We start from the raw sequence: 19,425 nt of genomic DNA on the forward strand, positions 1-19,425 counted from the left end.
ACTGTTGTGGTCTGTTTTTGTAATGGAAAATCAAATTTACCAAAAAGAGTCAGTCAATCCGAATCAATCAAGCAAGCAATATATCAAAGCATCAGTGACTGGCAGGTGGCAGCGTGGTAGGAACAGCTTGTCCCATGAATTCATCACAAAAATTGAGGATTAGCTGATAACTATGAAACAAACATTCTGGATAATATAGAGAATCTGGAGCTACTTATTGATCAGAATTTTGATATGCTCGAAAAAGAAGCGAACAAGAGAAGACCTTTAATCGAGTTCTGCGAGCGAAACTGAAGAGAAGCCGTCTAAAATTCCAAATGTAACATTGGAGGGGTGACGTTTTTATAACTATGTCTCCAGAAGATAGAGCATTGCTCACAAGTATGAGCAAGCAGTTAAAAAAAACTGGATCTATTGCATGGGCTACTGCGGGAGGTTGAGACCTTAAAAACAGGAATGGATTACAGTAATAAAATGCTGGAAGAAATACGAGCGGATAATAAGATATTGAAAACTACCGTGGACTCCCTAAAAGACACTACAGAGAGGCTCTGGTATGATAAAACAATGAAAGCCGAATTACTTGATCTAAAGTGCAGAAGTATGAAAAATAATATTGTTATAATTGTTATAATGGGCATAAAGGAAAAAGTCAAGGTGTTCATGAAACATAATCTCAAGATGACGGACGAACAGGTGGAAACAATTGATTTTCAAACGGGCTCACCGTTTCGGTGGAAGAGCAGAGGGAAGCCCCGTCCGATCGTAGCTATGCTAACCGACTACAACATGAAAATTGTCTAGTTTACAGGGTAGGGAAGAACACCCCATTCTCTATTAATGAACAATTTCCTCATGAAATAGTGGCGACACGACGTGCCCTGTACCCCACTTTCAAAAGGCTCCGAGCAGAGAAGCAGAATGTTCGTCTAGTGGTCGATAAATTATACGTCAACAACCAAATGTTCAAGGACTCAAAGATTACAACGTGGCTGTGAGTGATAGCTACCTCCTGTTGAATAAGTTTCCAGATACATATTTGCACCGCATTACACAGTAAACATATGGATTCAACTAACCGGTGCCCCCACACATTGACTCTGTACCGGCTATATAGCCCTGTATATATTGTTATTTTTTACTGCTCCTCTTTAATTACTTGTTACTTTTATCTCTTATCCGTATTTTTTTAAACTGCACTGTCGGTTAAGGGGCTGGTAAGTAAGCATGTCACTAAGTTCTACACCTGTTGTATTCGGCGCCTGTGACTAATAACATTTGATTTGATTGATTTGTTTTTTACATGAAGGACTTTTATTTGTCTTTTTCATACAGTATGGAACCGTGGACTATGTGGACTTAAAATAAGGTTGGACTTGTGGTAATGCAGAATGGGAATGATGAACTTAACCTTTTTCTATTTAGGCAATATGGAACTTTGGACGTAGTATCAGGTTTTGATTCAGGGGAAGGCGAAGTTGATTATTTATTTATTTAATTCGAAGATTGAACATTATAAATACCAAGGTTGTGTTTTTCAGTTTGATATGATATGGCCTAATTGTAGAGGTCGGGTATATTATGACTTAAAAGCTGTTATATAGTGCGGCCCTTGTTCGCCGATGTGAATCGGAATGATTAGCGTTTTAAGATAAAACGTAATAAATATGAATAGATTTATTATAAGGCTAAATTATTATATAACTAAAGACCTGCCTAGGTTCTCTATTGGAATAGTCCTATACGATCCTAAAATAATTGGTGTTATTACCCTTTTACATTTAAAATATTAAATCTCAATATAAAAAATGTAAAGGATGATTATTGTTCCGATACACACCGGCAAATGGAGTAGGTATTGTCTACAGGGTTGTTGTTTCTATTAGTGTGTGGCGGGCTGGTTAAGACAGATAAACTGATTGAAGTCAAAGGTAGAACTAACACAATCACTGGCTTATGGAAGCACTTCCCTAAGGGAGAGAGAGGTATATTATATTTCTATATAAGCTATTTATGCTACCTTTTATATTATTGAGTCTAATGATATAGGCCTATGTGTAAAACAGCTGAGGTGATAGCGCAACGACCCTGGAATAAAAACAAAATGTGTATCGGTGGAGAGAGGGTTGGTTTTACAGGTTTACTCGCTCTGTATTATATGCATGTATTCTTGACTATCGTGCCATGGCTGTGTCAGAGTCGATTGTAAGTTAAACTTGGGTAATTCCTTTATGGGCAGTGTGATGCCTAAGACACATTTTTACTTGCAGTCATTAGCGGCCGTTAGAATCTATGTTCCTTTTTCCTTTTCTCTACAAAACATGACTTAGTACTTGGTGGCAAAACCCTTGTTGGCAATCACAGAGGTCAGACATTTCTTGTAGTTGGCCACCAGGTTTGCACACATCTCAGGAGGGATTTTGTCCCACTACTTTTTTTATTATTTTTTTTATTTAACCTAGGCAAGTCAGTTAAGAACAAATTCTAGGATTCGGCCTAGGAACAGTGGGTTAACTGCCTGTTCAGTGGCAGAACAACAGATTTGTACCTTGTCAGCTGGGGGGTTTGAACTTGCAACCTTCCGGTTACTAGTCCAACACTCTAACCACTAAGCTACTTTGCAGATCTTCTCCAAGTCATTAAGGTTTCGAGGCTGACGTTTGGCAACTCGAACCTTCAGCTCCCTCCACAGATTTTCTATGGGATTAAGGTCTGGAGACTGGCTAGGCCACTCCAGGACCTTAATGTGCTTCTTCTTGAGCCACTCCTTTGTTGCCTTGGCCATGTATTTTGGGTCATTGTCATGCTGGAATACCCATCCACGACCCATTTTCAATGTCCTGGCTGAGGGAAGGAGGTTCTCACCCAAGATTTGACGGTACATGGTCCCGTCCATCGTCCCTTTGATGCGGTGAAGTTGTCCTGTCCCCTTAGCAGAAAAACACCCCCAAAGCATAATGTTTCCACCTCCATGTTTGGCAGTGGGGATGGTGTTCTTGGGGTCATAGGCAGCATTCCTTCTCCTTCAAACACGGCGAGTTGAGTTGATCCCAAAGAGCTCCATTTTGGTCTCATCTGACCACAACACTTTCACCCAGTTGTCCTCTGAATCATTCAGATGTTCATTGGCAAACTTCAGACGGGCATGTATATGTGCTTTCTTGAGCAGGGGGACCTTGCGGGCGCTGCAGGATTTCAGTCCTTCACGGCGTAGTGTGTTACCAATTGTTTTCTTGGTGACTATGGTCCCAGCTGCCTTGAGATCATTGACAAGATCCTCCCGTGTAGTTCTGGGCTGATTCCTCACCGTTCTCATGATCATTGCAACTCCACGAGGTGAGATCTTGCATGGAGCCCCAGGCCGAGGGAGATTGACAGTTCTTTTGTGTTTCTTCCATTTGCGAATAATCGCACCAACTGTTGTCACCTACTCACCAAGCTGATGGGCGATGGTCTTGTAGCTCATTCCAGCCTTGTGTAGGTCTACAATCTTGTCCCTGACATCCTTGGAGAGCTCTTTGGTCTTGGTGGAGAGTTTGGAATCTGATTGCTTCTGTGGACAGGTGTCTTTTATACAGGTAACAAACTGATTAGGAGCACTCCCTTTAGAGCGTGCTCCTAATCTCAGCTCGTTACCTGTATAAAAGACACCTGGGAGCCAGCAATCTTTCTGATTGAGAGGGGGTCAAATAGTTATTTCCTTCATTAAAATGAAAATCAATTTATAACATTTTTGACATGCGTTTTTCTGGATTTTTTTGTTGTTATTCTGTCTCTCACTGTTCAAATAAACCTACCATTAAAATTAGAGACGGATCATTTCTCTGTCAGTGGGCAAACGTACAAAATCAGCAGGGGATCAAATACTTATTCGCTCTCACTGTATTTGGGGCATACAACTATCTCAGCTCTGTAGACTTTGCTGCGAAGAGACAAAATCAATAGATAATTTATTCTGGTATTGCCCCGATGTAGCTTGTTTCTGGTCACAGGTTCAGGAATTGTAAAAAAATAAATAATCACAACATGCACTTAAAATTAACTTTACAAATACCATTGTTGGGCGATTTGGAAAGCCATCGTCAGTCAATAAATAATATAATAATACTCGTAGGAAAGGTTTTCAACTTTAGCTCACAATATGTGGATACTACATGATTATAAAGGTTAAAAAAATGATGTAAAACATCACAGCACAATTAAAAATATACGGCACATGGAAACCAAACGGGGGTGGTCTATGGTGATTAGGTGGGATGGTCTGAGAATGGCTGAGGGTTGAGATGAAAGAGTTTATGTTTGGTATTGTATTATTGTTATGTGACTGCTTTAAATATAAAAGTACCATTTCTGTCAAATTTATATGTAAAATGTATATGCTACATTTTTATGTAAAATGTATGTATATGTAGCAAAAAAAGCTGTAAAAAAAACTAAAATATATTTGTCCTCCGAAGAGGGGTGGAGGGGTTAATAAAATTAAATATATATAAACAAAATAGTACTGCTGTCCACATGTTCTCTGGTCATTTCTCTCACCAGACAGCATTGGGCAGGGACTGCATGTTGATGACCTCTCCGTCTACAGGCACTAGGACCTGTACGTTGGAAAGAGGGCCGGGGCAGAGCATGGACTCTGGATTGTAACGGTAGTCCAGCCTCAGGTCAGTGGTGGTAGGGGTACACTTCCAGTACACTGCCAGGTTCAGAGGGGTGGACTGGATCCCATTAGAGGACACCTAGACAGAGGGACAGGTCAGAGATCAAGTCAGTGGTAGCGAGGGTGCACTTCCAGTACACTGCCAGGTTCAGAGGGAGGTTGACTGGATCCCATTAGAGGACACCTGCACACCTAGTGACACAGCATAAGGTCAGAAGGAAAACAGCAAATATCATATTATTGAAGAGATGCCAAAACAATTAATACACTAACATTATGTGAAATAAATACATTTACAAACACAAATTTGATGGTAATAAACATTTCATTTTGAGTACAACTTATTTTACTTCTGGAGTATATACTGTAGGGGTTATCAATATACTAAAGTGAGTATTTAATTTAGTCTGGGACTAACCTGGTATTTGAGGATGTCCACATTGTAGTAGGATGCAGCAGGGTTCTGCTCTGATGCTTTCCTGAGGTAGGATGTGAGAGCTTGCATGTTGAACCAAAAGTCCTTGGTATTAGTGTCACTTTGCGAGGGATCACTGGATAACACACACACACACACACACACACACACACACACACACACACACACAGGAAATGATCAGAGACTCAAGTATTCATTGCTCTGTGTGTGCATGCGCACTTGCACCGAGCTCCAATAGCTTGGAAACCCTTTAATTGCCCCCCAGCTATTAAAAAATGAATTCCGTTTGATTCAATTAGTCCAGCCATGTGGACTCAGAATGACCCAGATGAAGAAGACCGAGAAGGACAGAAAGAAAACGGGGTAGAAAATATCTTCTTTTCCTTTGGGGGAAGAAAGGAATCCACTCTTCAAAGAGACTCTCATGTGGCTGTCTGTTTTCCACTGATGATTCACTGCTAATAAGTTGGCTAGGGCTAAACACATGGTGGCTATGCTGGAGAAAACACAACACGAAGCTTCAATTTAGAGGTGATATTATCGCTTGTTGAGAGTTGACGTAACACCAGGCCTGTTGAGAACCTGATGTCTGAAGAGGAATGGTGGAAAATAGTTCGCTGTCAGGATAATGATAGGTTTATGACCGATGCTAATAGAATTTCCCCTCAATGACGCAAGATAGGTTTCCCCTCATTACCCCACCACCACCACTATCCCCTCAACACCTCTCTCTCTCTATGGGCTGCCACCCTGATATGCTCCACTCTTGTCCACTGGTGTTCAACCAGTGTTATAGCCTTTCTTTGGGTCCAAACGTGCACACACCTGTATTGGAATCTGGTCATTACTGATATAGCTGAATGATTCTCTATGGTCCTGTATGCCTGTATGGTAACCACACATCAATCAGGTTCATTAAAACATTGTATGAATGTTTATGTTAACCATATCAACTGTGAATAAAACATTATCAGAATGTTGGAATTTCTCCACTCACCTGAACAGTAGTGTCTGGTTGGGGAGGATCTGCTCCAGTTTGGACGTGCTCTTCAGTTTGAAGGTGAGCACGGCAGGGGAGGGGTTACTGGTGAACACCTTGATGATACCCATGGGGAAGGACAGGGTCATGTCACCAGTGATCTTTACTATGCACCTAGATAGAGAGTGAAGGAGAGCAGCACGTAAAGGGTTAAACCTGTGATCTTCACCACACCCGAGGAGACGAGAAAATCAGCAAAGAAAGAGAGCAGGCCCTACAGCTCACGCAAAGAGACAAATTGCCACCACTCTGGATAGTTTTGTTCAAGTGACATGCGGATGTTACAGCACATCAGAGATTGTACTGCCGCGGATGCGCACAGAAAAGGAAACAGTACGTGGGACATGTCTATGCATGAACTCAAAGCATTTATTGCACTCATATCAATTTGATCTGATAGGTTTGAGGTTAACTTTTTTTCCCCCAAGAGTCCATGCCACGCAACTGCTTCAGAGAGATTGAGAGACACCTGCATTTTGATGGCGAGGATACCAAACACGCGTGCAGGCGGACCAAGATCACTGCCGTCTCAGACACCTGGAAATGTTGTGTGAAGAACTGCATTGCCAGGAGAGAATATAACTGTTGATGAGCAACTATTCCAAAACCAATTCTAGGTGCCATTTCACCCAATACATGGCCAACAAACTGGACCCAAGTTTTGGTAGGCCGCCGATGTCGAATCCAAGTACTTGCTCAATAGCTTTCCATATCTGGGGAAAGATTAATCCAGGCCAAGCGGGTGATCGACTGTTTGAGCCTGTGGTTTTGAGACTCAGAGCGTTACATGGGCAAAGGCAGTGACAACGGACAACTTCTTCACATCAATTTCCCTGGCAGACAAGTTGATTGCAAAGAAGACTAGCCTGCTCGGAACCTTGAACAAACAGACTAGGGAGCTGCCGCCCTCTGCGCAAAACATACCAGCGGAGCTGTACTCCATATCGGTGACGGAGAGAGACAACCACCTGGTTATATTATCTTTTACTTTCTACATTGTCAAAAGAAGCTGAAAATTAACTGTATTACTTACTATAACTATATTGCCAATCAAATCTACAAATCAAATGTATCAAATGTATTACACTAATGTTTTATTGTAGGGTACGAAAATAAGCTATACGTTTTTCACGATGACTTTGTAGAACGTTACAAAACTTATCCTTGACTCTATCCAAACAATAATGATTGTTGTATATCTTGTCATGGATATATTTCCACATCCTTTATAATTGTTTATGCACTATTTAGCAAATCAAATTTTATTACTCACATGCACCGAACACAACAGGTGTTGTACAATAAAATGCTTACTTACAAATCCCTAACCAACAACGCAGTTTAAAGAAATACGGATAAGAATAAGAAATAAAAGTAACAAAGAGCAGCAGTAAAATAACAATAGCGAGACTACCAGCACCGGTTAAGTTCAGGTAATATGTACATACAGTTGAAGTCAGAAGTTTACATAAACCTTAGCCAAATACATTAGTCAAATAATTCCTGACATTTAATCCAAGTAAAAATTCCCTGTCTTAGGTCAGTTAGGATCGCCACTTTATTTTAAGAATGTGACATTTTAGAAAAATAGTAGAGTATTATTTATTTCAACTTTTATTTCTTTCATCACATTCCCAGTGGGTCAGAAGTTTACATACACTCAATTAGTATTTGGTAGCATTGCCTTTAAATTGTTTCAATTCAGTCAAAAGTTTCGGTAGCCTTCCACAAGCTTCCCACAATTAGTTGGGTGAATTTTGGCCCACTCCTGACAGAGCTATCGTAACTGAGACAGGTTTGTCGGCCTCCTTGCTCACACACGCTTTTTAGTTCTGCCCACAAATTTTCTATAGGATTGAGGTCAGGGCTTTGTGATGTCCACTCCAATACCTTGACTTTGCTGTCCTTAAGCCATTTTGCCACAACTCTGGAAGTATGCTTGGGGCCATTGTCCATATGGAAGACCCATTTAGACCCAAGCTTTAACTTGTCTTGAGATGTTGCTTCAATATATCCATGTAATTTTCCATCCTCATTATGCCCCCAATTTTGTGAAGTGCACCAGTCCCTCCTGCAGCAAAGCACCCCCACAACATGAGGCTGCCACCCCCGTGCTTCACGGTTGGGATGGTGTTCTTCAGCTTGCAAGCCTCCCCCTTTGTCCTCCAAACATAACGATGGTCATTATGGCCAAACAGTTCTATTTTTGTTTCATCAGACCAGAGGACATTTATCCAAAAAGTGCAATCTTTGTCCCCATTTGCAGTTGCAAATTGTACTCTGTCTTTTTAATGGTGGTTTTGGAGCAGTAGCTTCTTCATTGCTGAGTGGCCTTTCAGGTTATGTCGATATAGGACTTGTTTTACTGTGAATATAGATACTTTTGTACCCGTTTCCTCCAGCATCTTCACAAGGTCCTTTGCTGTTGTTCTGGGATTGATTTGACCTTTTCGAACCAAAGTACGTTCACAGAACGCGTCTCCTTCCTGAGCGGTATGACGGCAGCGTGGTCTCCTGTTTATACTTGCATACTATTGTTTGTACAGATGAACGTGGTACCTTCAGGCGTTTGGATATTGGTCCCAAGGATGAACCAGACTTGTGGAGGTCTACAATTGTTTTTCTGAGATCTGGGCTGATTTCTTTAGATTTTCCCATGATGTAAAGCAAAGAGGCACTGAGTTTGAAGATAGGCCTTGAAATACATCCACAGGTACACCACCAATTGATTCAAATGATGTCAATTAGCCTATCAGAAGCTTCTAAAGCCATGACATAATTTTCTGGAATTTCCCAAGCTGTTTAAAGGCACAGTCAACTTAGTGTATGTAAACTTCTGACCCACTGGAATTGTGATACAGTGAATTATAAGTGAAATAATCTGTCTGTAAACAATTGTTGGAAAAATTACTTGTGCCATGCACAAAGTAGATGTCCTAAACGACTTGTCAAAACTATAGTGGTTGAAAAACCATTAAACAAATGGCTTCAACCAACCTAAGTGTATGTAAACTTCTGACTTAAACTGTACATGTAGGTAGAGTTATTAAAGTGACTATGCATAGATGATAACAACAAAGAGTAGCAGCGGTGTAAAAGAGGGGGGGCAAAGGTGTTCAGGAGTCTTATGGCTTGGGGGTAGAAGCTGTTTAGAAGCCTCTTGGACCTAGACTTGGCACTCTGGTACCGCTTGCCGTGCAGTAGCAGAGAGAACAGTCTATGAATAGGGTGGCTGTGGAGTCTTTGACAATTTTTAAGGCCTTGTTCTGACACCGCCTGGTATAGAGGTCCTGGAGGGCAGGAAGCTTGGCCCCGTTCACACTACCCTCTGTAGTGCCATGTGGTCGGAGGCCGAGCAGTTGCCATACCAGGCAGTGATGCAACCAGGATGCTCTCGATGGTGCAGCTGTAGAACCTTTTGAGGATCTGAGGACCCATGACAAATCTTTTAGGTTTTGTCGTGCCCTCTTCACGACTGTCTTGGTGTGCTTGGACCATGTTAATTTGTTGGTGATGTGGACACCAAGGAACTCGAAGCTCTCAACCTGCTCCACTGCAGCCTCGTCGATGAGAATGGGGGCGTGCTCGGTCCTCATTTTCCTGTAGTCCACAATCATCTCCTTTGTCTTGGGCAATTCCAGCCATCGAGGGCCTGATTGGTGTCACAGTTTGCCGCCGCCAACACACCTTACTCCAATAATAACCTAATCGTGATCATAAGCATTGGTGCTTATGTTTATTGCAAATCATTTGGCCTGGGGTTAATATGCATCTGATGCGTATGCTAAAGGGAACGCCCGGAAACGTTCTCTATCTAGCCTAGCGGGTACTTATAGGCTGAAAAGCCCAGCGGTTCTATTGTTAAACCTGTGCTCTTCACTATGCACCTGAGCGGCACAGCAGAGTGTTAACACAAAGGGTTAAACATCTGCCCACTAGTCCAGTCTATCACAGTACTGTACCTTTAATGGAATTGTAGTCCAAGGCAGTGCACAGTCTCAGTCTTAGTTAGTCCACTCGTTTAACTCCAAATGTAACTCATCCACGTCTAAATTCGACCCTGTACAACTCAGGCCAAGGCTACCTCAGTCCAAATGTAAACAAGGCCTGGTAGTCTAGCCCCATCCCAGTCTGCTGTGGTGTGGTCCACGTGCGAGCCCCAACCCTGCCCTGTGTGTCCACTGCACTGCTTATGAAATGTTCCATTTGCTAATCCCTGCAAAAATAATCATTTTGCACAGCAGCAATCTAACAGCAGTTAACCAATAAAAGGGTGTATGTTTTCTATGTCCCAGACTATAATCTGCCCCATGTGGGTTATCCACTATGAAAGAGTAATGTCGGTAAAACCAAAATCATCGCACGCACAGAGAGACGCACACAGACAGATGCACACAAACAGACGCACACAGACAGACAGAAAAACAAACGCACAGTCAGACAGACGCACAGTCAGACAGACGCACAGACAGACAGACGCACAGACAGACAGGCGCACACACAGACGCACAAAAACAGACAGGCGCACACACAGACACGCACACAGACAGGCGCACAAACAGACAGGCGCACACACAGACAGACGCACAGACAGACAGACAGGCGCACAGACAGACAGGCGCACACACAGATGCACACAGACAGACAGACAGACAGACAGACAGGCGCACAGACAGACGCACAGACAGACAGACAGACAGACAGACAGGCGCACAGACAGACAGACAGACAGACAGACAGGCGCACAGACAGACAGACAGACACAGACAGGCGCACACAGACAGGCGCACACAGACAGGCGCACACACAGACAGACAGGCGCACACACAGACAGACACACAGCCAGACAGGCGCACAGACAGACATACAGACAGACAGACGCACACAGACAGACAGACAGACAGACAGACGCACACAACGACGCGCACACAGACAGACAGACAGACAGGCTCGTCATGTGTGTGTGAAGTATGGAGCAAATTTTTTACTTGAATATTCGTGTAACATATTATGTGCATTGACGAGTTGAATAGCTATATGCAGCAGTAAATGCAGTGCAACAATGGTTGTTCATAGTGTGTGTACGCGTTTGTGTGTACAGTGATATGTGTGTGTGTGTGTCTATGTGCAAGGTGTGTGTTTACTTGCGTGCAGGTTGTGTGTTAGTGCTTGGGTGCTGTGTGTGTTAGGCCCAGGCTAGCTCTCTGTGCTGTAGGTGGTCATGTGAGACTCACTTAGTGGGATCAGCTCCTTTGAAGTAGGCATTAACAGACTCTGTGAAGGCCACAGCGATGGGCAAGGCATCCTGGGATGCCAGGGTCACCGGGCTGGGACCGCGAGATGTCCCTGACAGAGGGAGAGATAGAAAGGGAGAGAGATAAAGAGAAAGAAATAAAGAAAGAAAGAGGAGGAGGGAGTTGTGAGGGATAGAGGGAGAGAGATAAAGAGAAAGAAATAAAGAAAGAGGAGGGAGAGGGAGTTGTGGGTGATAGAGAGGGAGAGAGATAAAGAGAAAGAAAGAAAGAAAGAAAGAAAGAAAGAAAGAAAGAAAGAAAGAAAGAGGAAGAGGGAGTTGTGGGGAGAGAGATAAAGAAAGATCAAATGAGTGTACTGTTGACTGAAGTGTACAGTTCAATTGAACATTGAAATCAAAACGAGAAAGGCTCACACTCATTCATTCAACAGACAACACAACCTGAAGAACACAGTTAATTTACTACATAATAAGGTCATTCATTCATTATATCATTAAGGAAAATAGGCTAATAATCATTCCATTATTTCAGAGGAAAAGTACATTTAAAAATTCCCAAGACATTACATGCCAAAACAAATCACACCTCTCTAGGAATTAAATGTTCTAGATTTGGGTAAAATATTATGTAATGTTAAGAATTATTATAAATGTACCATTGGAATTAATCACTGTCTGGGATTCTTTGAGTAAGAACTGTTAAACACTGCAATTAACTTCCAGCCTTTAAATGATTTGTTATTTAACAGAACACAACCATGCTTTACGGTTTGTTGATTACATGGACGTTCACAGTGAGAGACGGGCGTATGCTGACAGACGTGTTGAAAAGAGAGGTACATTTCATAAGCAGGCAGACAGAGATTAGACAGCCAATCCGAGTGGCCGTTGTTAGTGTGTCACACACAGAGAGGCGTGTCCGGGATATTTGACCACACCCCCTACCTGCAGGCGTTTCACAGCGCTTCTCAAAGGTGGGCAGCTTCCCAATGAAACCATCATCCTCTTTAAAGGGCCCAACAAAAGAAAAGAGAGGAAAGAAACCAAAACCCCCAAGAACGTGGTGAGATGATGACACAGGGCAATGGGCTCCAAACCAACCCACCTGGGTGTGAATGTGAGCATCTGTACGAAATCAGGATGGGTGACAAACCCTAAAGACACACTGTGTGCATTAGGTGCTTTACGGAGTGACAGTGAGGGTGGAGGTGGGAGAAAGGAGACTCACTTTGGCTGAGGAGAAACAGAGGAGAGGGAGAAAGGAGGAACTCTGGTTCCGGAGAGGAGCGGGAGAGACGAAAGGTATGCTCAGACCCTGTGAGGAGGAGAGGTGTGAGGGAAGGAGAGAAGCCCAATAAGATTTAAAGACAAGAAGTGGGGTTAGGTCAGGTGAGAGTGGAGAGGAAACAAGCTGAGAATTGTTTGAGAGGAAAGGACGTTGTTAAGAAATGTGAATCGCAGTAGAGGAGGTGAAAGGAGAAGATTGTAAAGAGGAGGTACAGAGAAGGGAAGGTGATGGAGCTTGGTCATGTTCTTACCCACGGTGGGTGTGTTGGAGGCACTGAGGGAGGCGGTGGAGGACAGGGAGGAGGAGCTCTCTGCCCGGGCGAGGGGAGCAGCCAGAGGAAGACTGGCGTTGGACAACGTCTTTGGCGGGCTGAACGGCCGCACCTGGTTGGATAGACCACACAAACCCGGAAATTTAACCAATAGTAACGGATATGGCACGTTAACCCCATACATGGTACTGTATATAGCAAGAGTGAAAAACTCTAAATAAATGTAGTCCACTATCATTAATTAATAGAAAATGGTTTCATCGATCAATGCTCTAATGCACAAAGAGATATGTTAGATACTGGGCAGATACTCTGCTGGAGATACTCACAATTTCAGTGATTCCTGTGAGTTTTCCTGTGGGTAGTTTGGGTCTGGAGGAGGGTCGTGGAGGAGGAACCAGGGCTCCAGCTAGAGGAGTATTGGGTCTGGCCAGGGCAGGCACTGCAGAGGGACGGGGAGGAGGGGGTAGAGAGGGTCAATCATAGACTAAAAGCAGAAGTGAGCTACGGTATGATAAGGTAACGCCATGCTGCAATACTTGTGATGTACTTGTGATGGAATTCGAAAAAACAGGTTCAATGAATTTAAACTTCTTAGACAACAGAATCTCTCAAAGTAATGCAAAATCAGGCATCAAATGCAGAAGTCACGACATGCAAATTCCAAATCATAGAATACAAACAGAAAAAAATGAACATAGCTCACAAAACTTTGGGTTAACAATTCTCTAAAGGCAAACAAGCATATGCCCCGCAAAACAAAAACACACAAATACAAATGTATTATTCAACCAAAAAATATTGTAAATAAGATCAAAAGAACAACATTGTTATGAAAAGGTGGACATTTCAAACTGAAAAGACAATAAAAATAAATAAAAATAAAATAAAGTCAAAACTTCACTCAGACAAAAAAAACATTTGTTTATGGCATGCTAGAGGTTACCGTTGTTTGTTTGGCTAGCTGCTGAGGCTACCATCCCCTCTGTCAGTGCTGATAACACCTCCGAGACACAGGAGGCGCTGTCCTCCACAACCCCACTGCTCAGCGGCATCTTGTTATAGGGGTCAGTGGGGTCCTCAGAGAAGAAACGGATGGACCGGCCAGACTGGACCCTGCCAATAGGAGGGTTAGACTGGGTCCTGCTGGTAGAGGGTTTGACTGGGTCCGGTCATGGCTGACCGGGCCTGTACTCGTACCAGGACCGCAACTCTGTTGGCGTCGGAATGGCACAAAGTCATCGTTGAAGGCTATCCACTGGCTCTGGGACCAGGAGAATGCTGACTGGTCCTCTCCCTGAGGGAGCCTGGCTGGGGCTGCAGGGGTTGGGGTTGGATCCTGGGGGTCTAGGGGCTCAGCCTGCCGGGTGATGGGGGCACTCTGGGCCCGGGCTGGGATGGGCTTCAGAGCCAGGAAGGGGTCGTCCGGTGAGGCCTCCCATGGAGAGAAGGTATTAGTGGTGGTGGAGGCGAGGGGAGGGAGAGGGGTGACCTCTCCTTTGGTCTGCAGGCTGTCTGCCAGTGGGGGAGAGGAGAGCTCCCGTTGTAACATCACTTCAGCTGTGAGGGGCGCCGGAGAGTCCAGGGTGGGGCAGAATGATAGACACATGCCACAGATTAAGGAGAAGGAACCAAAGATATTCATGCAAACATCTTTACATTCCTACCTAATCAGGTGAATGATAATGACAAGGAGAAGTAATCAACATTTTAAAATGAATAGATTTGATATAGTTTTTCATTATTTTGACCTCCCCACATTATAATTGAAAGAGGAAGTGTAAACTCTAACATAGCCTATTAGCTAGAAAGGTGACTCCAAACATGTTCACTAAGAGCAGCTGTTTAACTGGTTAAAACAAAGGTTAGCCATGTGTTGGCAAAAATGTGTCAAGAGAGCTTACCAGCAGCCAGCAACACTTGTCGCAATGGTGCTTTATCAAAGCCTATGTCGGATACTCCAGTGAGTGTAATTTGCTCAATATTAGGAGTTGTAAGTCGCTCTGGATAAGAGCGTCTGCTAAATGACTTAAATGTAAATGTAAATGTGAGTTGAGAAACATACACACACACACACTATATTTTTTGTCCATTAAAATAACATCAAATTGATACAGTATAGACATTGTTAATGTTGTAAATGACTATTGTAGCTGGAAACGGACGATTTTTTATGGAATATCTATCTTCCATTCTATCATCTCTTCCCTCTGCTCAAACCTTCTCCAACCTATCTCCTGATTCTGCCTCCTCAACCCTCCTCTCCTCCCTTTCTGCATCCCTTGATTCTCTATGTCCCCTATCCTCCAGGCCGGCTCGGTCCTCCCCTCCTGCTCCGTGGCTCGACGACTCATTGCGAGCTCACAGAACAGGGCTCCGGGCAGCCGAGCGGAAATGGAGGAAAACTCGCCTCCCTGCGGACCTGGCATCCTTTCACTCCCTCCTCTCTACATTTTCCTCTTCTGTCTCTGCTGCTAAAGCCACTTTCTACCACTCTAAAGTCCAAGCATCTGCCTCTAACCCTAGGAAGCTCTTTGCCACCTTCTCCTCCCTCCTGAATCCTCCTCCCCCCCCCCTCCCTCTCTGCAGATGACTTCGTCAACCATTTTGAAAAGAAGGTCGACGACATCCGATCCTCGTTTGCTAAGTCAAACGACACCGCTGGTTCTGCTCACACTGCCCTACCCTGTGCTCTGACCTCTTTCTCCCCTCTCTCTCCAGATGAAATCTCGCGTCTTGTGACGGCCGGCCGCCCAACAACCTGCCCGCTTGACCCTATTCCCTCCTCTCTTCTCCAGACCATTTCCGGAGACCTTCTCCCTTACCTCACCTCGCTCATCAACTCATCCCTGACCGCTGGCTACATCCCTTCTGTCTTCAAGAGAGCGAGAGTTGCACCCCTTCTGAAAAAACCTACACTCGATCCCTCCGATGTCAACAACTACAGACCAGTATCCCTTCTTTCTTTTCTCTCCAAAACTCTTGAACGTGCCGTCCTTGGCCAGCTCTCCCGCTATCTCTCTCAGAATGACCTTCTTGATCCAAATTTCAAGACTAGTCATTCAACTGAGACTGCTCTTCTCTGTATCACGGAGGCCCTCCGCACTGCTAAAGCTAACTCTCTCTCCTCTGCTCTCATCCTTCTAGACCTATCGGCTGCCTTCGATCTGTGAACCATCAGATCCTCCTCTCCACCCTCTCCGAGTTGGGCATCTCCGGCGCGGCCCACGCTTGGATTGCGTCCTACCTGACAGGTCGCTCCTACCAGGTGGCGTGGTGAGAATCTGTCTCCTCACCACGCGCTCTCACCACTGGCGTCCCCCAGGGCTCTGTTCTAGGCCCTCTCCTATTCTCGCTATACACCAAGTCACTTGGCTCTGTCATAACCTCACATGGTCTCTCCTATCATTGCTATGCAGACGACACACAATTAATCTTCTCCTTTCCCCCTTCTGATGACCAGGTGGCGAATCGCATCTCTGCATGTCTGGTAGACATATCAGTGTGGATGACGGATCACCACCTCAAGCTGAACCTCGGCAAGACGGAGCTGCTCTTCCTCCCGGGAAGGACTGCCCGTTCCATGATCTCGCCATCACGGTTGACAACTCCATTGTGTCCTCCTCCCAGAGCGCTAAGAACCTTGGCGTGATCCTGGACAACACCCTGTCGTTCTCAACTAACATCAAGGCGGTGGCCCGTTCTTGTAGGTTCATGCTCTACAACATCCGCAGAGTACGACCCTGCCTCACACAGGAAGCAGCGCAGGTCCTAATCCAGGCACTTGTCATCTCCCGTCTGGATTACTGCAACTCGCTGTTGGCTGGGCTCCCTGCCTGTGTCATTAAACCCTACAACTCATCCAGAACGCCGCAGCCCGTCTGGTGTTCAACCTTCCCAAGTTCTCTCACGTCACCCCGCTCCTCCGCTCTCTCCACTGGCTTCCAGTTGAAGCTCGCATCCGCTACAAGACCATGGTGCTTGCCTACGGAGCTGTGAGGGGAACGGCACCTCAGTACCTCCAGGCTCTGATCAGGCCCTACACCCAAACAAGGGCACTGCGTTCATCCACCTCTGGCCTGCTCACCTCCCTACCACTGAGGAAGTACAGTTCCCGCGCAGCCCAGTCAAAACTGTTCGCTGCTCTGGCCCCCCAATGGTGGAACAAACTCCCTCACGACGCCAGGACAGCGGAGTCAATCACCACCTTCCGGAGACACCTGAAACCCCACCTCTTTCAGGAATACCTAGGATAGGATAAAGTAATCCTTCTCACCCCCCTTAAAAGATTTAGATGCACTATTGTAAAGTGGCTGTTCCACTGGATGTCTTAAGGTGAACGCACCAATTTGTAAGTCGCTCTGGATAAGAGCGTCTGCTAAATGACTTAAATGTAAATGAATATCTACATAGGCGTACAGAGGCCCATTATCAGCAACCATCACTCCTGTGTTCCAATGGCACACTGTGTTAGCTAATCCAAGTGTATAATTTTAAAAGGCTAAGTGATCATTAGAAAACCCTTTTGCAATTATATTAGCACAGCTGAAAACTGTAGTTCTGATTAAAGAAGCAATAAAACTGGCCTTCTTTAGACTGGTTGAGTATCTGGAGCATCAGCATTTGTGGGTTCGATTACAGGCTCAAATTGGCCAGAAACAAATAACTTTCTTCTGAAACTCATCAGTCTATTATTTTTCTGAGAAATGAAGGCTAATTCCATGTGAGAAACTGCAAAGAAACTGAAGATCTGGACAAATAAAATGTGATTTTCTTTAAAAAACAAGGACATTTCTAAGTGACCTGAAACTTTTGTACCGTAGTGTACAGTCGTGGCAAAAAGTTTTGAGAATGACACAAATATTAATTTCCACAAAGTTTGCTGCTTTGTGTTGTTACTATGGTATACTGAAGTATAATTACAAGCATTTCATAGGCGTCAAAGGCTTTTATTGACAATTATATGAAGTCGATGCAAAGAGTCAATATTTGCAGTATTGGCCCTTCTTTTTCAAGACCTCTGCAATTCGCCCTGGCATGCTGTCAATTAACTTCTGGGCCACATCCTGACTGATGGCAGCCCATTCTTGCATAATCAATGCTTGGAGTTTGTCAGAATGTGGGTTTTTGTTTGTCCACCCGCCTCTTGAGGATTGACAACAAGTTCTCAATGGGATTAAGGTCTGGGGAGTTTCCTGGCCATGGACCCAAAATATATATTTTTTTGTTCCCCGAGCCACTTAGTTATCACCTTTGCCTTATGGCAAGGTGCTCCATCATGCTGGAAAAGTCTTTGTTCGTCACCAAACTGTTCCTGGATGGTTGGGAGAAGTTGCTCTCGGAGGATGTGTTGGTACCATTCTTTATTCATGGCTGCGTTCTTAGGCAAAATTGTGAGTGAGCCCACTCCCTTGGCTGAGAGGCAACCCCACACATGAATGGTCTCAGGATGCTTTACTGTTGGCATGACACAGGACTGATGGTAACGTTCAACTTGTCTTCTCCGGACAAGCTTTGTTCCGGATGTCCCAAACAATCGGAAAGGGGATTCATCAGAGAAAATGACTTTACCCCAGTCCTCAGCAGTCCAATCTCTGTACCTTTTGCAGAATATCAGTCTGTCCCTGATGTTTTTCCTGGAGAGAAGTGGCTTCTTTGCTGCCCTTCCTGACACCAGGCCATCCTACAAAAGACTTCGCCTCACTGAGTGCATATGCACTCACACCTGCCTGCTGCCATTCCTGAGCAAGCTCTGTATTGGTGGTGCCCCGATCCTGCAGCTGAATCAACTTTAGGAGATGGTCGTTCTGCCCTTTAACAGGCAGTTAACCCACTGTTCCCAGGCCGTCATTGAGAATAAGAATTTGTTCTTAACTGACTTGCCTAGTTAAATAAAGGTAAAACATTTTTTGGAACAAACCAGTAGCGTAGTTTTCTTTTTTTTGTCACCAATTCAAAGAACAAGGCTTTATAATCCTTACACGCAGTGACTTTCATGATAATAACAAATGGTTTCCATCTAAACCATTGAAACATTAAATCCAACCCTGCTATGAGACAGCCAGGCTTAGTTCACTGTGAACTGCAATAAAATGCCATCTCTGCGCAACATTAGGCAATGTGAGTGTCAGGCTATGATAGGAATGCCTGACATGTTTAAAATGTAACTGAAGGGTTGGTTGTGGGTAATAAATGTGTTAGAGGATTACAGCTGGTTGAGGGGAGCTCAGTTACTCGGACTGTTTGGTGTTCGGTCATCACACCTTGCAGACACACAGCGTCACACAGAGCTCTCAGCTTATCAAAGCTTAGCAGGGCCTTTAAAATCTACCACTGTTTAAATTAGCTATCTTCCTCACTGGCTTGATTGAAAAAAAGTAAACATAGCTACAACTCATAACTATGAAATCCTACGATAACAGAGTGGATTTTTGGAGAGAGACACACAAAGCAAATTTTGACACAAAACGTGTTCAT

General features: G+C 44.2%; 1 protein-coding gene across 5 annotated transcripts in view; it reads right to left on the reverse strand.

The window, feature by feature from the left end:
• The window catches only part of fcho2 (FCH and mu domain containing endocytic adaptor 2), a 98,383-nt gene that overhangs the window by 4,827 nt on the left and 74,131 nt on the right, over positions 1-19,425 (reverse strand). For 2 of the 5 annotated variants that reach the window (XM_065004746.1, XM_065004747.1), the window contains 8 exons: positions 13,278-13,390; positions 12,928-13,060; positions 12,618-12,704; positions 12,335-12,394; positions 11,370-11,481; positions 6,094-6,249; positions 5,079-5,211; positions 4,540-4,739 (listed from right to left, as the gene is read on the reverse strand). In XM_065004746.1, coding sequence (XP_064860818.1) covers positions 4,540-4,739; positions 5,079-5,211; positions 6,094-6,249; positions 11,370-11,481; positions 12,335-12,394; positions 12,618-12,704; positions 12,928-13,060; positions 13,278-13,390 — 994 coding nt within the window. Of the gene's footprint in view, positions 1-4,539; positions 4,740-5,078; positions 5,212-6,093; positions 6,250-11,369; positions 11,482-12,334; positions 12,395-12,617; positions 12,705-12,927; positions 13,061-13,277; positions 13,391-13,894; positions 14,111-14,142; positions 14,549-19,425 lie in introns of all 5 variants that reach the window. The other 3 variants (XM_065004750.1, XM_065004748.1, XM_065004749.1) reach the window with 3 other exon arrangements.

Source organism: Oncorhynchus nerka, linkage group LG19, assembly GCF_034236695.1.
Source record: "Oncorhynchus nerka isolate Pitt River linkage group LG19, Oner_Uvic_2.0, whole genome shotgun sequence".
NCBI classification, from domain to species: domain Eukaryota; kingdom Metazoa; phylum Chordata; class Actinopteri; order Salmoniformes; family Salmonidae; genus Oncorhynchus; species Oncorhynchus nerka.